General features: G+C 37.2%; 1 protein-coding gene across 3 annotated transcripts in view; it reads right to left on the bottom strand.

Annotated features, from left to right (window-relative positions):
• Positions 1-4,186: 4,186 nt before the first annotated feature.
• Positions 4,187-20,229, bottom strand: part of LOC134821196 (proteasome subunit beta type-2-like) — a 67,435-nt gene continuing 51,392 nt past the window's right edge. The window contains exons 2-6 of one of the 3 annotated variants that reach the window (XM_063831879.1): positions 8,283-8,405; positions 7,920-8,051; positions 6,954-7,073; positions 6,329-6,493; positions 4,187-4,995 (exon numbers count right to left, since the gene is read on the bottom strand). In XM_063831879.1, the coding sequence (XP_063687949.1) occupies positions 4,885-4,995; positions 6,329-6,493; positions 6,954-7,073; positions 7,920-8,051; positions 8,283-8,405 (651 nt within the window). In that variant the 3' untranslated portion in view covers positions 4,187-4,884. Of the gene's footprint in view, positions 4,996-6,328; positions 6,494-6,953; positions 7,074-7,919; positions 8,052-8,282; positions 8,413-20,229 lie in introns of all 3 variants that reach the window. The other 2 variants (XM_063831877.1, XM_063831878.1) reach the window with 2 other exon arrangements.

Here is a 20,229-nt window from a genome sequence, read left to right on the forward strand (position 1 = left end):
CATCTTAACATTGCGTTAATTTTGAGACAATCTATATGTTTTTGTCTTCAGTCTCAGTCGCTATAACATGACGAGTGGCACGAGGGAAGTCAATTTTGTTAACGTTTGACTTATATCGTGAAATTTAGTGGAATGTTCAGGAATGTTTAGAGGAACAGCAGGAACCACGTGATGCCCATATAAGGAGCTTAACACGAGGAGGAGTGTGCATGAGACTTGTATATCCAGTGTGTAAGACGAAACGCTCACTAAACATGCAAGTTCACCGACCAGATAGATAATATGATTGTTGACTATCTTGGAGAACGGAACAAAACCAAATTAATTGGTAAATTGGAACACAAAGAATGTCGCCCTATAAAACATGTAAAAATAGGCAAAGAACAGCTGCTTTTATAAATTGCTCGGATTTCGGAAACACCTTGTGGCTAATATAAGTTGCATAAATTGCTTTGTATCCGCCCCAGTTTGTTCACTCGAAATAAATTGGATTAATTACGGTAATTGTTCGGGAGGGCACGGCACGTACCATCTAGGTCACCAACTAACACCTCATACAATAAATTACCAAACAGAGAAGCCTTTTAAAGAACCGATTATATCACAAAAAGGAGCTCTGTTATCGTCTTAACTTGATAAAGACCGAGCCAGGGAGCTTGAAAAGGTGAAACACAAGGTAAGTGCAAGCGCAACAAACAACGGGTTGTGTGACAGTTCTAGCACATAACACTGCGTATGTGCACATACCATTGTACGTATGTGGTCAGACATGGTGCATTAATTTCTTACAACAAATCAGGAACAATATTAATGGATTTAAAACTAGCCCGTAGCTCTACAAAAGTTTGTTAATCCACAAGGAACATATTAAAAGTAACATTATACTACTATACTACAAATAAATTGCAGCAACAGAGAAAGGTTGGGGTGGTGAGGTGGTAAAATTAAATAAACAGGATAGTAGCTGCTCAAGATACAAGCGGTACATCTTACCGGTAACACACACACACACACACACACACACGCAACCGGCAATACAACGGAACAACCATCAAGTTATACATACATATACACACCGCCTGTATCGACTACCCACCAGGATGTGTATTTCATATCTATTTTGGTAATGGTCTAGCGACGGTTTTAATTAAGGATATTACATTATCCTCCTGCTCTCCCGGTACATACTATAACCCGGTACATAATATAACCCGGTACATAATATAACCCGGTACATACCCGGTGGTGACAAGAGCCTGGGAGAGCGCTCTGAGGAATAAGGAATGTTCCGAGATGTTGAAAAGGAAACAAGCCGGATAACAAACATAAACCGGGAATGCGGGGAAGTGGAATTGAATCTGATTACCCTGAAACCCAATCGTATCTCGTTATTCGATTAAACATATCTGGGTCAAGGCCTGAAATGTAACACTACACGTGGTAGGTGCTATAGGAAGTGCTATAGGAAGTGCTATAGGAAGGTGCCAGGCTGAGCTGTAAATGTACATATTATAAAGGTCTAGTAACTACCAAGTGGTACTGACAACTGGAGGAACTAGCTGTAAAACACCAGTAAAGGGGCCAGTAAAAGGGCCAGTAAAGAGAGGGGCCCGGATACTATTAACACAAGTTAACAATGCAACTAGAACTCTCTCTCTACACTGGAACGAAAGCAAGGGAACCTCTCTGTTTTCACATGTGATTCCACATTCCAATCAGGTATGATACACTTAGGAATGTGAGAAAACAAACAAAACAAATGATGATCTGTGAAGAATTTCACGAGCCAGAATGTGCCCTAAGCGTGTATCCGAGTGCGCTACCCTGGCACCCAATACAGTTCAAAAGATTGATCCATTGTATACTTGTATAGTGGGACCGTTGCAAACAATAGGGAAACACCAGATATCGTATAAAATTGATTGCATGGTATGAGGTACTGGGTATTTGTTAAAATCAATACCATATTACATGCAGCATGAAGAGTAGTTCTCTAATAGGGCATAATTAATGAAGAATTATCATAAAATACCCAGACATATATATGTCTGGGTATTTTATGATAATTAATATGCATATTAATAACTACCAATATTATACAGACACATCAACATTAAACAACCAATCGGGGTAGTTTTTGTGTTCACATCAAAGCAGTTACATCCTTGTTCAATTCTAATCATGCAGCTCACTTCATGCCTGCTCTATAATAGTGCATACTGTAAACATAGCACTATTAACTATTATTTTAATAGGGGGACTATGTATTTTTAAAGCGTTTAATGGTCATATTACTGGAATTCAAAAAGCACGGCCGCTCTTGAGAGGGCTGCAGAAACATAAAGCAGCCTGCTTATCAAGGTTTTCTTTATCAGTTTCAACATACATGTATAGACGCTTTCTTAAATTAGTTGTGGAACTGTTGTAACTTGCTGTAATTTGGATCTGATTCTAGTTTGTATGCTAATCAGCGGATCTTTAAAGCCGGAATCGCAAGATCCCTGTATACAAGTTCACAACTGAAACTAGAAACAAAGGAACAACCTCATGCCTAAACTGAGATACCTGCATACCTACAGGCTACATCAGTAGGAACAGTTTGTCACGGTATCACACTTAACATCTCTACATCTTCACCCGAAATAATGTATACTTTTGTCGCCACGTGCGTGACTACATTAGCGGAGTGTAACAGCAAATTAGGGTGATATTCTGCCTCGATGAACCGGAAGTTATCGCCGCATTATATTTATGGGGCAGGGCATAAATGTCATATAGTCATATGTGTAACTCTGAAATTCGGCAGAAAAAAAAACACGTACTAACCCGTACTAATTAATTAGTGCGTGTTTGGATGCGATTTTTACGTAATAAACGGAATTGCATGAATGTAATCTGACAAACTAAATACATCAGTTGGACGGATCAATATGTGGCAGAATGTAATGTTCCAGCAAGCTCATTTAATCGGTGGAGGGGGTCAACTCTTTCCATTTATATTTTAGAAATTTTTGTGAGACCAACTTGGCGCTTTGGCGATTATCTTAAGAATTTTGCTGGTGGAAATTTGAGTTTGCGGGACAAATCTCTTGAACATTTATTTCTCTCTTCCTAACCCACATCATATCTTCTAACTCACTGTACAAACAATAAGATCATCAAATAAAGCCTCAGTTTGAGATTCTATTCATAGAGACTGGCAGCTGAGCAGATATCATGTTCCCACCTAATTACCGAGTTTAACACAATAACACAATATCACACGATACATCTAGCACAGGTACCAGTATTATATACACCTAGCACCGGTACCAGTATTATATACATCTAGCACTGGTACCAGTATTATATACATCTAGCACAGGTACACATCTAGCACAGGTACCAGTATTATATACAGCTACACACCTGACACCTAACCATATCAGACAGGAGTCAAGCACATGCAAACATATTAGAATTAGAGTTCGGAGATATAGCAATTTCAACAAAAAACTGTCTATAATTTGCACGAGTGCCGATTTAACCGTGCTCAGTGGCTTGGTCACAACCATGACCATCAACATGTACTAGAAACAAAGTGGTCACACACAGACCACAGCGCTACATAGACAGAACAACTTACAGAGCACTATCTAATACACTAATGTCTAATACACGTTGGTGGTTTCCGTCACGAATACTCTTTCTTACAGAAACCACCAACTTGTACCTTTATTTGTCACCAATCCTTATTTGAAAACTAAGTGAATCTAATACTACTGTTTGGGTTATAAAGAAATGTTTTGTCTAACGTATTTATCGTTGAAATATTTGGTGCACCGATATATCACGTTGCAATGGTATGACCTATAGAATTAATACAGACCTTCAACTATTTGAAGAATTACCATTACTGTCTTAGTGCTCCGGCGACCGGCACGAACTTAAAATGATTACAAAAAGTTTAAAGAGTCTGTATTAATAATGGACATTATTTAAAGGCCTGCACTTAAATTAGTGCCTACATTTTATTCAATATATCCACCAATCACAAGAAAGGACCACGATCAACACGAGAGAACAACACAACAGTAACTAAAAAAAACACAACGAACTAATTTCTGTGAAGTGTTGCAATTAGTGAAGCTCTCTCCAGTAACTTCAACGCAGCGAAGAGAGCGAGTGAAACAGTAAAGCACACTGATTGAGTACATGTTAAATAAATCGAGCAAATCTACAGGAAATGTACATTGTACATGTAGATATATATATACTGCTCAGCATTATAACGTCCAACAAGCCGGTTGTTGATAAAAAGTACAAATATAGTCTTCTTTTATAGAAAATGTTGCCTTGCTTCAAAGGATGCTTGACGAAAGTTAAGTAGAACAAAGCTGGATTTAAAATATCGCATCCTTACAGTTTCCTTGATAAAGGCAAAAAGTGCATGACAGCGTGATTTGACGATCTATATAAATTTACTTTTTAAATGTTCTCTCTTTTATCTTTGTCTGCCCACTCCTAGAAAGTGCAACCAGTGGCATTGTCTTATTATTTAAACTCTTATCTCGAGTAAAAATATGTTTATAAAACGAAAATACGTGCCAAACCAACTGTTAGTCGATTAATAATAATAATGAAGTTTGTCAGTGCGCTTCTTACCTTGTATCCAGCAGATAATTACACGTATTTTACGACCATCCAGATTCGAACTACCGTTTTCTAATAAATAAAAAACATCCCTATATAACACCGACCAAATTATATAACCACAAATTACAAATTACATGAAACGAGTTTCAAAGAGAAGACGAGAGAGTTTATATGAGTTTATATGCTAAACATTCTAGATGCGTTATGATTATTATTTTTATCATCAAACTTCAAACTGAGCCCACTTTTCTAAGCTCTGGCTATGAGCTCGGGATGGATTGCTTCTTTGGGGACGTCTTTGTGTACTGTACCGCTGTTGGGGATATCCCCCAGTTCTTTGATACCATCCTTGTCAATTATCTGAAATGATTGGTAAATGTTACATGTTATTACTATTAGAGTTATGTATTGACAACAAAGTGCTATCGGCAGATTTTATGTGAAATTAGGTTGCCTAGGAATCTGTCGGAAGGACGCCTAATACACAGTTTACGCACAAACATCACTCAGCACATGGCTGTCGCACGGGTATCAAGCACACATACCATAACATCCAGTGTTATGTTATGTTATGTTGAAATTGTGTTATGTTATGTTGGTAATTGCCTGTAAAAGCCGTACACTGACGTAACACAAAGTTAAGTGATTATCAATAGCTTTAAGTCCCGAAAATTGGACCCCCAGGTGATGTCAAAATCAGAAAATAAATAAATATCGCTGTCTCTCGACACCACTTTAGAGTTTAGAGACCTAGAGGGTCGCACACTTAAGATTAATAAATACGAATATTATACACCATGGTATACACCATAGTATACACCATAGTATACACCATGGTATCATTATCAATACCATTATATTACCATTACCAATTCTAAAAGTAAAGATAAAAACACGTACAACTATACACACTGTAGAAACATCGTTTCTAGTTACATGTAACTAGAAACGATGTTTCTACAAGTGTGAGCCCCTCCGAGCAGTGTATGTACTAAATTCTAGAACTAGTTCTAAAGTTTTAATGGACTTACATCATGTTTTGACACGTGACAAAGATTAGCCAATGAGCATTGCATGGCCAACTGCCAAGTCAGAGGCCATTTTAAAATGACAACGCTCTAAAAAGCAACAAATTCAAAAAATATTTAGCATTTGAATTATTGCTAAAAATACTCGAGCAAATGCACTTTGCGGTGAAATTGTGGGATTTAGCTTGTACACAGGAAATTAAAAACCACAATTCGAATAAAGCTAGAGGTTTAACATTTCAATATTCGATACACTCTAAGAAATCTGGGAGCATCATGCCAAGGTCCATAGAGCAATTATACTTATATTAGTATTGATTATATTATATCTATCTGACTTCATGTACATTGTATGTATTGTATATTGTACATTGTACATTGTACATTGTATACTCTCAGAAGTTAGTGATCCATGTACCTCCTGTCATCTGTAACCCAAGACCCCCTTTAGAAGTGTCCATCTACCCATAATCTACATAGTTTATTTTAGGATTTGTGCCAAATACAGTGCTGGTATCAACAAAGCACCAAACAGGACTATGTACACAACTACTCAACAGTTTGAACAAAATTCTGATTTATAAGAGAATAAAACAGCTAACAATTTACAGAAATAAAGCAACAAAATTATCAAAATAACAATGTGTTCTGACAACATCACGTACCTTGACAGAGAAAGCATTGAGATTAACAATAAATCGAGACTGGACTTCTCGAATACAGGTTTTGAGGAGATCAACAGCTTGATCTTTAGTCATGTCCTCTCTGTAATATCGATCCAGTGTGGACAGGATAAAGAAGGAACCGTAACCGTGTGCAGCAAACTTCTCCTGGTTAATTACTGATTAGCGCTTTGTTTGGAGCTGTCGTGGTTAAAAGTTACATTCGTGGTATAGTAACACGTAGTGGCTTTGTGTTTCAGATACAATGGTCTGAAGTTGCATTCCTTTCATTCCTTTCTCATAAATTATTGAATAGGTGCCAGAAAATTTACATTTTAGGAAAGTCAATTGTTCATGACTGACAATAGATGGTGAAAGTTTTGGCTCAATTGTACCGCTAAGCCGAGAAGGTTTCCGACTTTTAATTATAAATTCCAAAACTCAATGGTTTACCAACTTTCATTTTGGGGGCAAGAATAGCTGAATGAATCAGGAACCTCGAGTTTAATTATGATGAACAAAGACATCAGATAAATATAATGGTTCGGTAATACTCAAACCACAATATATCATTATAATTATTCCCTCCTCCAAAACCAATTATTTATAATAAACCGTTCTTTCAAACCTTTGTCATAGCTGCGAGGTAGTCCATGAAGTAAAGACTAGGAGTTCCATCGTCCTCTACACCAGCTAAAAGCAGGTTAACCATATACGGTCCACGACTACGCAGAGCCTGGGCCATCACCTGCACACATTCTCGTCATGTTTGTGTCAATAAATTAAAATATATAACAGAGAACTGATTATTTCCCAGTCACGGCAACTTCAGCACAGGTTAAGTATGTACTTGCAAGAAAAAAGACATGAGATAACAGCTGAATAATGTGTGATACCAGAGAAGTGTTGAGATAATATTTAATTTAAGGTTTAATAAATAATATATATAGATGTATAAGGGCACTGATGATTGGTATTGTTTTATACATATCATGAAACGGATCGTTTGGACGTTTGCCCGCCAATTTGATTTGTTTTAATTGTTCGAATTATAATGCTCCTGCTTAAAGTTGCAATCGAGCACTCTCTTTGGGAAACCAAACAACAACTATTTATTAGATGTATAATATCTAAATGTGGAGTAATAGATAGTCACGCTAAACTGAGAGTCTAGACCGAGGAGTAAAGTATGCAGCCAGTTCAAGTGTAATGTAACATGTTCGTGACAATTTGCCACACCATCTCAGTTACTGCGTGTTAATGACAATTATGTGGCAATGTAGATGAAGTATTTGGTGTTAGATGCGGTGTAGGCCCCTGTACCGGTGGTAAACAATGCTGGTGGGAAAAGAGAGGATATAATGGATGTACATTTGTACAAATTGGAATTGATCTACCATGTATCTAGCATGCTACTCTATGTAATCTAGATACACTTCTATTTCCATCAGTCCACGTTTAACTGAATAGGTCGTTTCCGAGAAATGTAACCATACGCGTGGTGCAAAACTTCCAGCGACCAGATTACATAGAGTTTAGTTTCTGTATAGTGTACAAGTGTGTGATAGTTTATTATTAATTTGTAAGGTAGTACCTTTCTGGAGAAGTTGGCAGCAGCATTGGGAGTGAGTTTGTAACCATGTACCATCTCGTAAAGTTTCAGATTCTTCTGGATGTACTCGGCATAGTTGGTCATGTCCCCTGCATCACCGCTAACAGCCATAATCTGAGATTAGAAACATTAAAATCTGTCTTCTGATGCAGTACTTGATTGGAAGGAAGAAATATGTAAAATTATGTCATACAATTATTAAAGCGAAATTGTTTGATAAGAATCAAATTGAGATATCAAAAACTGGTCGGCAATAAACTATCTGATCCCTTTGTAAATTTTTGTTTAAAAATATTGGCTAACTACTGGACATTTTTACTAATTTCAATGTTATTTAAAGCTTACCATTTTGTCCCCCAATTCAAACTGCTTCTGGGCATCATGTTTAATAGCAATAATACTGTGAGCAGATAAATTGTCTGAAGCTACCACCACAAAGTCTTTGCCTGTGATTCCTATTAAGCACTCCATAGCTGAATAAAGTAATATTGTTAAGATTCAAATAATCTAATAGAAATCTTATTGTGACAAAATGTTTTCTATCATTGCAACAGCAAAAACCCAAAGGTGAAGACTTGGAATTGCTGACAAGGAGGTCTTGAAAAGTGAGGTAAACTATGCTTTGGTTTTCATCTGTAAAATAAGCAAAATCCACACAACAGATTCAAGATGGAGAACATATAATATTATTAATATAAAGGTTGAATGACAAAACCACAATTGTAAAAAAACCGAATGATTTACAACTTGTTTCATTCAAATCTTACCCTCTACCCTCAGTTCCTCAATTTGATCAGCTGTCAAGGTACCATCTATCGGTTGAGCCTTCTGAGGAATATTTGCAGACAACAAGGACAGATCCTCAAGCAAGCACTTGCTCCCTGCTTTCAGTATTTTAGTTTCAGGACAGTATTATCAATTCGAGTCTAGCATGGGAAAATCTATGGTGACAAAGATTCCTGGGACATCTGAACTGGTTAATAGCAGAAGACTTCTCTTTTCATAAAGTTTATGGTTCATCAGTCTGTGAGTTTCACAAGGATTCTGTCTATCAGCTCAAGCAGGAAAGGTAAATCACTTTGGATTATTCTTCTAGTGGTATATGTTGGTCCAATCGAAAAACAGTACACCTAGTACATCAACCCTGTCAGAATTCACTGTCAATTTGAACCCCAGCAGTACTGCTCCTGAAAGATCTGAGGTACATTTTATTAACATCAAAAGAGCTGATCCAGTGATACCACAATCCAAAAAAAGATGACAAACGTTTCTCTGTACTCACGCTTTCCTTTCAGATAACCACTAACCAGTAGATTTGTTGAGCAATGTCCCACCCAATGAAACTAATAAATCAATGAAACTAATAAATCAATGTTTTAGCTCATTTTACAAAGTCAAATATTTAAAACAATTAAAATTGTATAGTGCTCAATTTGTAAATGACTAGTTGATCTTTGCTATTGGAAGTTTGTCAAGGACTGGCAGCTAGCGGGGGCAAGGAATGCACGGGCTTAGGGGCTTTTGTGCACACCAGAACACTAGCTCGGTAGATAGACCCAAACCTATGATTGATTTATTCCTTTTTGCCTTTCGTACTAATTGTAACTGTTGCCTTTCAGCTTTAACCCCTGCACCAACTACTTCAACCAATACCAATTCAAGGAACTCATTACCTTATTTTAACTAATTTACTCCCTTTTTTTTTTATCTCACACTTATTTTACTTCGGAGTATTCCAACAGCCACATTGTTACACAAGTGTAACTAGCCAATTACAGGAAGCCGAAGGATTTAATTGGGCCAGTGACGGTTAAGGTAGTGTGTACCATACTTTCTTCGCCCGAGACTTCGCTGCAATGGACAGCTTCTCATTTAACCCTCACACACGATTTCTCGAATATTCGGCTGAGTAGACCGGGGGGCTGCATAGACCACTCAGGATCTTTAGCTGAATGTCGACGACACTCACCCCACGACTAGGCAGGCAGTGGGTTTCGAACTCGCAATCTCACGATTACAAATCCGATGATTAACCAACTACGCTACCTGGCCGTTCATTGAACGACCATGAAAAGTGTGTCAAACAGTATATGGGCGATTTCACGTAAAGTAAATTACACTTTGCACAAAAATTTGGCCTTATTCTGACTCTCAAGCATTACACAAACATAACAGAATCATGATAAATTGCATGAAACATCTCCTATGTACTCCACACACAGCTATATTAAGATTTTTTCTCCAACTGCTATGGCTTTTGAGTGAGGCACGTTTGAAAATGTAAAGTAAATTACAGGGCACAAATTGACATTCCTGACCAACGTGTATTGAAATCTCATTTCGTGCCCAGGTGTGAGAGTAAACATTTAAATATTTTTCATGCACACTGGCAAATGTCTTGCCTGTACTGGAAAGGGTTTGTTTTGGTAAATGGTTAATAGCTGTGTTCTGTAGAAGCCTTTGTTCCTTGTAAAGTAAGTTACTCTTTTGTGTCAAGTAGTTTACACTGTTACACAATCCTTTGATTTTAACTGTTTAAAGCTGCCCCTTTGTCTTTAATTCGTTTGCTAAGTGTATGAACTATGTAATATATGATTAATAATGATATATCAGTTTATCATTAGCCAATTAAGGGGGCCGGGGGGCCTTCATCAAAATTTTCTCGAAATTGACTTTATAGTTGTTTCTAATAGAGGGGAGTGATATCTATCAGATGCTTTTGGTCCCATGGAAAAATATTGTTCCTAGACGAAATTATTATCGGTCAAATGTCAGCGCTTATGCGTTATTGTATTGCGCGAGCGATTTTCAATTTTTGAAAATCTTGGACCTCAAAAAATCGTCAAAAAACGAGGTCCAAGATTTTCAAAATCGAATAAAATATGTTTAAAGGCCTATCTCAAAATTCTGTCTGGCTCATCTCTTTTAAATTATATCTAGAACATATCCTGAAAGTTTCAGGGTGATTGCTAAAAACATGTAGGAGAAAATAGATTTTTAGACTCGATTTTCAGGACAGGGGTTGAAAATCGCTCGCGCAATACAATTACACATAAGTGCTGACCTTTGACCGACAATAATTTCGGCTAGGAATAATATTTTTCCATGGGACCAAAAGCATCTGATAGATATCACTCCCTTCTATCAGAAACAACTAAAAAGTCAATTTCGAGGGAATTTTGATGAAGACCCCCCGGCCCCCTTAATTGGTTGATTGATCCACTGATTGGGTCCACAGTTAGCCCAGTTATACAGAGTAGGTAGGTGGGCGTAAATGTACGAATGTTTCCCAGCTCAAAAATTTGTGTTCAAGCAGGCCACTGGATTTTCTGTAAAGTAAAGTATTATTTTCGAAAAGTCAATTTTTAACCATTTTTAACCATTTTTATAGATTTCTTTAATGAAATTCCGACCAGAACCAATCTATTATCACTTTTAAATAACTTTTATTCTGTTTGACAATCGTTACTTGTTGTGTTTTACTACTATTACTGAATAAAAAGCATATGTGTAAATTACTTGACACGTAAATTACTTGACATGTAACTTACTTGACGCTGGTATTGACATGATCTGATATCTATGGATCTAAATAAACAAGTACATTATGTCTTGACATCAGAGTTAGCTTGTTTTAGCAAGATTTCAGCAAGAAATAACATGAAATGTGGCCAGCAGAAAACTTTTTTGTTTTTTATGTATAGTAATTTACACTAAAAACAGGAGAAAGTAGAATAGCATTGCTCCGAATCTGCTTAAATTTTGAGTCCCAAATTTTGCATACAGCTTCAGTGAAGTGGTATGCACCTTTACAGATCAAGAATTAATGAATATTACAACAATCTCTTTTTAGTAAACAGCTTTTATTATAGAGTAGTTTTAGCCTGTAAAACATGACAATTTATGGGTATTTTGAAAACGCGATAACACAAAAACGAAGTGAGATATTTATAAGCGGTTTTTTGTGTCTAACAGTTTATAATCTTCTCTTTCAGACTCCAATCAAAGCTAGTGCCATAACTGAAATTTATTTTTTTCCCTCCTTGTTCATGTTTCATGAAATTGCCCATATATACATTCAATTAAATCAAGTGATGCAATTGGCAGAGCACAATCAAATTTTAAGTGTTGCAATTGGCAGAGCACAATTCATTGCTACCAATAATTTTTTCAAAAACATTTCAACAAAACACATGATCTACTCCATTATAGGGGCAGGAATGAGGTTGTATGAAACTTCTGATAGCTGAATCTCACGTTTGGTGTCCACCTTCTTTCCTCGGTACCCTCGTAGAGCAATAAGAGTTGTTCTCAACATTGCAAATCTTATCCTTTTAATCTTATGTTATGACATTGGTATATATTTAGTGAGAATATTTGTTGTGTGTGTGTGCATTAAATATTAGGAAATTACACAACATCATTGTTAAAAGGATATGGATCTTGCAGGAGAGCAAACTTTAGTACAAAAGAAACATTACTCAAATATTTATCGTAAAAGTTACATTGAAGTGTACTGAAAGATGTATTGAATTATGAATTCTCTTTACTTGCAGTTCAGAAGTAAATTCTTAGCTCCTGTGCAGCTGAAATGTACGAGAGTTCACGGCCACCAGAATATAGCCTTTATAGATTATAGAAGTTATTACCCGATTGTTGATAAAGTCATATCCTTACATTAGACACTTTTCGCGAAGGGTCAAGGACTCATTTGCTTTCTAACCAACCGTTCCGAATTGTCAATAAAACAGTTTCGTCTTGCCTCCATCAACTTCATCGAGCCTCCGTCAACTTCATCGTTCCTCCATCTGTAAATATCCACAACCAAACAAATGCACCATATTGACTGCTGTGCAAACCTTATATCGTCTTACCCAGCAAAACTGATTAATTACACATGTATTACACAATCATTTTTACGCAATTATAATAACAAATCTTTTGATTTTATTTGCAATTTGCATTTCGAAGCGAATTTAACTTTGCTTATTTTCATTATAACTCCACTATATTACAAGTTTGTCACTTTGATACGAGGCAAGCATGATGATCACGCGGCACTTCGAAGTTTCAATGGCCAATAAGTGTAGGTCATTTATTTAAAACATGTGTAATTTTTTTTTAATTCAAACAATATACGGACACGTTCATTTGAGTTTGAGGATATTGGTAAACAAAAATAATAGCGTTTTTGACGATAGTGGCTTAATTTTGACATCTATTAACCTAGCACGTTCAGAAGTTCTGAACATTAGCCACGTAGCCCATCCTCCCATATGCACCGCTCAGAAAGAAAATCTATTGTTGTTAGGCACTATAATGTTTCAAATGTCACATTTTGTGTGACTTAGTTAACTGCAGTTGTCTAATTATCATTCCTTGGTCTGAAATATAGTAAATTAGGTCAATCTAACAATTATGATACAACATTGGTTAATGGGCACGGATCGAACGGTTACAAGGCAATATTTGGGTAACTTTGTCACACTCATGATACCATACCTCTATTCTACTGTGAGGTGTCCTAAAAACCCTTTCAACTCATTATTTGATGGTTGCTCTACCAATCATAGCCCTAAAATATGTTGTTTTGAATATATAGCTAATACAGGCACTCGGTTATTGGGAAATGAGGTTAATTCTGTCACAATATATGGAATTTAAAATTTTGGGCGAATTATTTATATCTGATTTTGGTTTGAAAGGCGGGAAAATTTTATATGATGACAATGTAGTTGATGCAAGTTAAGATCAGTTGATGTTAACATTGTCACAAAAAATTATACGAAATCGTAAATAGATTAAAAACAATGATTATAGAATGAAATAGTCTCTTATAATAACTCTTATAATAACCCTTATAATAACTGATGTGGCAAAGTAAACATGTCTTGCCCCTATTTTGAAGATCTATATTCTATACCTCTATTAGAATATTGTCCAGAACATCAGAGCTTAAGTTTAACAATTTTAGGTTAAATTTGTCAAAGTCACTAAAAATGTGACAAAATTAACTTTTCATGCCCCAACAATTTCAAGATAGTGTGTAAAAATTAGCATAGGCTGCTTTATTACCTATATAAATCAATCCAAACTACAAAAAAATATATGTTAATGTGATGTCGATTACCTAACTCTTACAATAACTGATGTGACAAAGTAAACATGTCTTGCCCCTATTTTGAAGATCTTTAACTCTATTAGAATTCAACATTCTTTCATAAACGATTGGAAGAATATTGTCCAGAACATAAGAACTCAATTTAAAAAATGTAGATTAATTTGTCGAAGACATTGAAAATGTTCAACAAAATTAACTTTCCCTGCCCCAACAGTATCAAGATAGTGTGTTAAAATTGGCATAGGATTTATTACAGGTATATTAAAGTATTAATCGATCCAAACTACGAAAAATATTTTTTAATCTGATGACGATTACCTAACTCTTATAATAACTGATGTGACAAAGTAAACATGTCTTGCCCCTATTTTGAAGAACTATACCTCTATTAGAATACTATGTAACTTTATCATCAACAAAATTTCGATAAACTAGTTATTTTGCCAGCAAGGAGCTAACAGAGTTACAATAATTTTTTGTGACGAAATTACCCTATTTTTGACCATGTAGCGGTAGTTTAATTGTGACACTGTTAACATATTACCACCTGATAATGATTTATGTGACTGGTGCATGGTACTAGCAGTGTTGTTTGATCCATAGTACGTATAATATAAGGGGTTTAAGCTGGTATATCATTATTTGTTCAATTTCACACATGTTCAGAAATCATCAAGATTATGTGACAAAGTAAGCTTGGTTGTGCCTTCTGTGTTTTAATTCCTTACGACTATATGATATAATAACAATTCCCAGCACTTCCAGGCCATCAAATAAACTGACACTACTCAGCATTGCTTATCAGGGTGCCCTAAACATTCATCACATATTTTCTTTAATGTGTGACAGAGTAAACCTGAATGCACCATCTAACGAAAAAAGTCGTAAAATATGTAGGTAATGGTCATATGTACCCATCCAATCAACTGGACACTCAAAAATTTGGTCAAAAACGGCAGCAAGGGGTCCATATTTACTCCGTCACATGTTTATAGTGTGACAATGTAACCATTTCCGTGCCGGCCGTATTTAAGCGATATCTTATCACCTGATTAAGATATCGTTATGTGAAAAAGTTAGCCTGGAGGATGAGACGATTATCCTAACCATCAAGGGTTTAAGTAATTTCATAGTGTGACAAAGTCAACTACACTGTGCCTTTTAATAGGGTCACTTATATTTACCAATTTCCTCAAACTCAAATGAACGTGTCCATACACAAAATTGTCACAATGACCCTTTATAAAAACAACCCTTCAAAAAATCAATGTATTCCCTATCTCAAATATTGGGAGAAGCATTTAAAAATCACCCTTGGCCTTGTGGCTCCAAATTCAAATCTAAACTATTTATATCAACAAAGTTCTTTCTCGCACCTCTGTCTCCCCGTAGAGAAATAATTGTATTATAATAATATTAGTTGCTAGTATCGTTGCTTAAACTTTGGCAGTTTTGTACTTTTAAGTTAATTAAAACATTGTGCTTACAGCTAGGAAAGAAAAATTTTTAGGAAAGAAAAATTTTTATTAACCACAAATAATCAATACATAATGTTATATTCATAAATAAATTCAAATTTCAATTTCAAACACATATACAGTACGCCGCGCACACAGCCACAATTTAAAATTGTTCAGAAATTCGTAGGTCAGCTGTAGGCGCCGCGCACAGGATCTATTTAATTGTTAACTTACAATTACATGTCACATTTCTTAATTACTAGAGCCAAAATTTCAGAAGCAAAATAATTTAAAAGATATTTCTGTCGTTCACGCAGTACAGGCCGTGAGCACTGCGATCTAATTAATATAATAATGGAGAGATTCCAAACAACCGCGCGCTCGTTATTTATTGTGATTAAATAGAGTGCGCGCCACTGTGAACAGCAGTACCGCTCAAGCATGAATTAGTACTGAGCGGTACGCAGTTCTGCGTGAGGCGTAGACATTTGTAGCACACGTTTCATTCAACTAATCCATTAATCCATGTGACATGTACAATGTAATTATATTAAAGCAAAAATAATATTAATTTTAGTAATAATTGACGTAAACATATGTGTTTAAATAACATCTATAATCTAGCGAGTTACTAATACCGTTCGCGTTTGTTTGTATTCTTGATTATATATCTTTACACTAGCCTATATTATGATGGAGATATACATTATATAATTGCTCCAATATTCAACACTGCTAAACAACAAATACCTACTCGCCCATCGATGAAGCAGTCGCCAAAACAAAGCTCAAAGTTAAAATATCTTCGTACTTCGTTTTGGAAACTGTAGAATTCCAATAAATAATTAGTGTTTCAATCGTGTATTCGATGGGCAAGCACTCGCCACTTGAGGCCGAGACAAACGGCACCAGCTCCGCCCCGCAACCGTGATGTTATGTTATGTTGTTTAGTAATTGTACTATTTTAATTTGTTGACGATGCTGACTTTTCCAGATTTAAATGTTGTATAGCAATTCAACGATCCCGTTTTACTTCGAAGCAATTTGCACAACGCATAATAATTATGTGCACGGCGTGCGAAGCGACGACGTCCTCCAAAAACAAACAAATAATAAAAGCCAAAAACGAACTTTTTTTAATCTAGACACTTATTTTACTTCGGTGTATTCCAACAGCCACAATGTTACACAAGTGCAACCAGCCAATTACAGGAAGCCGAAGGATCTTTTTGGCCAGTGACGGTTAAGGTAGTGTGTACCATACTTTCTTCGTCCGAGACTTTGCTGCAATGTGCAGCTCCTCATTTAACCCTCACACCCGATTTCTCGAGTATTCGGCTGAGTAGACCGGGGGGCTGCATAGACCACTCATGATCCTTAGCTGAACGTCGACGACGCTCACCCCACGACCAGGCAGTCAGTGGGTTTCGAACTCGCAACCTAACGATTGTAAGACAGGCGTTCTAACCAACTGCGCTACCTGGCCGTTAAATCAATCAAATCGATAATTATTGAATTTGGGGAGGTAAGAATTTGATTGATTTAATCAATTAAAAGACAAAATAATTTATAATTGTACCCAGAGCCCTTGCAATTGCAATGGCGCGCGCCTGCCTCCCAGCGTTAATAGGAATGGTGGGCGCTTAATCCCTTTTTGTGATACAAGCGCGCCTTGCTCTATCCAGAGCCCTTGCGCTTGCAGTAGCGCGCGCCCGCCTCACGAAACAAGCGCGCCCGAAGTGGCTCAAAAGCACATGGTTAGGTGAACGCGCGCCCGCAGTGGCGCGAAAGCGCATGGTTAAATGAACACTATACAAGTAACCAAATTTATAATCAAAATAATAGTGTAAAATCTTATCAATTTTTTAATTATTTTTTAAAAGTATATTTTTTTTTCCTTTTAGTTACGTGACATGCTTATAATTATTTTATATAAGTTGACTTAAATTATCAATTCATCTCAGCTCGGCGCGGCACAGTAGCTTGCTCTAACCAGAGCCCTCTCGCTTGCAGTAGCGCGCGACTTGCTCTAACCAGAGCCCTTTCGCTTGCCCTCTCGCTTGCCCTCTCGCTTGCAGTAGCGCGCGACCGCCGGAGCGTCACGCAGTACGCGTAGACACATGGCTACGCCTCACGCAGAACTACGTACCGCTTAGTACTTCATGCTTGAGCGGTACTGCTGTTCACAGAGGCGCGCATTCAATTTAATCACAAATAACGAGCGCGCGGTTTTTGGAATTTCTCCATTATTATTATTCGATCTATTAATTAGATCGCAGTGCTCATATCACGGCCTGTACTGCGTGAACGACAGAAATATGTTTTAAATTATTTTCATGCTTCTGAAATTTTGGCTCTAGTAATTAAGAAATGCGACATGTAATTGTAAGATAACAATTAAATAGATCCTGTGCACGGCGCCTACAGCTGACCTACGAATTTCTGAACTATTGAAAATTGTGGCTGTGTGCGCGGCGTACTGTATATGTGTTTGAAATTGAAATTTGAATTTATTTATGAATATAACATTAACATTTGAACATTTAAAATATAATTTGAAAGATTACAGTAACGTTATTCAAATCTCAAACAGAAACAGTATATAACAAAGTTTTGTGTTTTGATCATATGATCGTGGATGTATAGTGATTGATTGCATAATTTTGAATTTGATTGATGGTGATTGTGAGTGAAAAGATGTTTGGAGTTCCAGCCAGTAACTCTGTCAAATGAACAGCCCATTGAAGAGCGAATGAGCGCAATTTCGCAGGAACAGCAGAGAGGGTGGCACAAAACGGCACACACGGAAAGGACGAAACAAAAAAGAAAAAACGCCGTGCGCGGTAAGCTTGCCTATGTCTGAGAGCTGGTGTTACCTGGCAAGAGGCCTCGAAGGAGGTGCCGTGGTGGAGTGTGAGGGGAAGTTCGAGAGCACGGCAGCTCTAACTGATGATGATGATTGAAGATTGAAGAAGGAGGTCGAGCGGGAAGCTCAGAAAAAGCTAAACAGGAAGGATCCAGCTGAGGTCTGACTCATGTCAGGAAGTGACGAAAAACTCACAGACAAAATCATCAGTGGCTGTCTACCCCGTACGTAGGCAGTGTGCAAGATTTCAGGCATCAGGATACACTGGAGCAGTGCAGAGCTGATTACGACCAGGGTCCTCACGGATACCCTGTCTTGGAGGTCGAGCCAATGCCCTGCGTTCGGTAATTGTGTCTACTGTGAAGTAAAGAAGCGTAAGGAAGAGCTTTACAAACACCAACGTGAAACTATTATGAATGAGGTATCCCCATCAACACAAAGGCAATTAGAACTCCTTAGTGAAAAAGGAGCATCCATTTGGTTATCCACACTCCCTCTAAAAGCATGTGGGTACGTCCTTAACAAACAAGAATTCTTTGATGCCCTCTCACTCAGATATAATCTTACACTGTCTACAGCTAACAGCAGTTCCCTATGTGTATGTGGAAATCAAAATCATATCAACCATACTCTAACCTGCAAAATCGGAGGCTACGTTTCACTCAGACACAATTCACTAAGAGATACAATAGCTGAACTCCTAACCACTGTTTGCAAAGACGTTGAAACAGAACCCCAGCTTCTCTCCGTTCCTCACACACTTGAACTATCTAATGGAACAAATAGACAGGATGGTGCAAGACTGGACATCAGTGCGAGATCGTTTTGGTCGCCGCTGGACAGGGCATTCACAGATGTAAGGGTACTTCACCCTCAAGCCCAGTCCAACAGTGACAAGAGCATCTCACAGATGTACCAATCTCACGAGAAAAGCAAAAAACGTGAGTACAATGACAGAGTCCTCAATGTTGAAAAGGCTACCTTCACGCCACTGGTGTTCAGTACTACAGGAGGAATGGCAACTGAGGCTTCACAGTTTCTAAAACATCTCGCTGAAAAGATCAGCCTAAAGAAAGGCCAACGGTATTGTGATGTGATGTCATTTGTCAGACGCAGACTGCGTTTTGATCTACTCAGAACCTGTATAATCTCTATCAGGGGGTACAGAGGTACCAGAACCCTTCCACCCACGGCAATAAGTGATTTGGACCTTAACCTGATCAACACTCTTAAACCCTTAAAGGTCATGGAGTGCTCTAGTTGGATGGGGGTCTAAACTACTTTTTGTTGTGATGTGATTTAGTGGTTTTTATATATATTATTACAAAGGGTTTTATTTTTATTTTTACCTCAGTTTCTAAATTTGTACCATTTTTACAGAATTTTATATAGGGTCATTGCTATATTATGTGTATATTGTTTGAATATTTTATTGTGTCTACTGATATAGCCTTCATACTTTCCCTACTAACAATCACTGTAACCCTATCACTCGGAAGGCCCCACGGCTCCTACATGGACGCACGGCCGGGAGCCCATGTAGGGATAAAAGTGACCGCAAGAAATTCATCACATCCGTCACAGATCCAAAGCTGGAAAAGAAAAAAAGGCGGAAAGAGAAAGGGGAAAAAAAGAAAGGAAGAAAGGAAGGACTGAAAGAGGAAGCTAGTTATCTACATTTAGACTTTCTTTGAAGTTGAGGGTTAGTCTGTAGATTTTATTAATGGTGCTGGTCGAGAGTTTGATCAAACTTACGTCCTCATCGCTGAGTTTGTCCATGCGATCGGGTTGCGAGATAAACGTGGAGGCAAGATTGAAGCTACCATTTCCGTCAATGCTGACTAG

The sequence above is a fragment of the Bolinopsis microptera genome, chromosome 9 (genome assembly GCF_026151205.1).
Source record: "Bolinopsis microptera isolate Bmic1 chromosome 9, MBARI_Bmic_1.0, whole genome shotgun sequence".
Taxonomy (NCBI): Eukaryota; Metazoa; Ctenophora; class Tentaculata; order Lobata; family Bolinopsidae; genus Bolinopsis; species Bolinopsis microptera.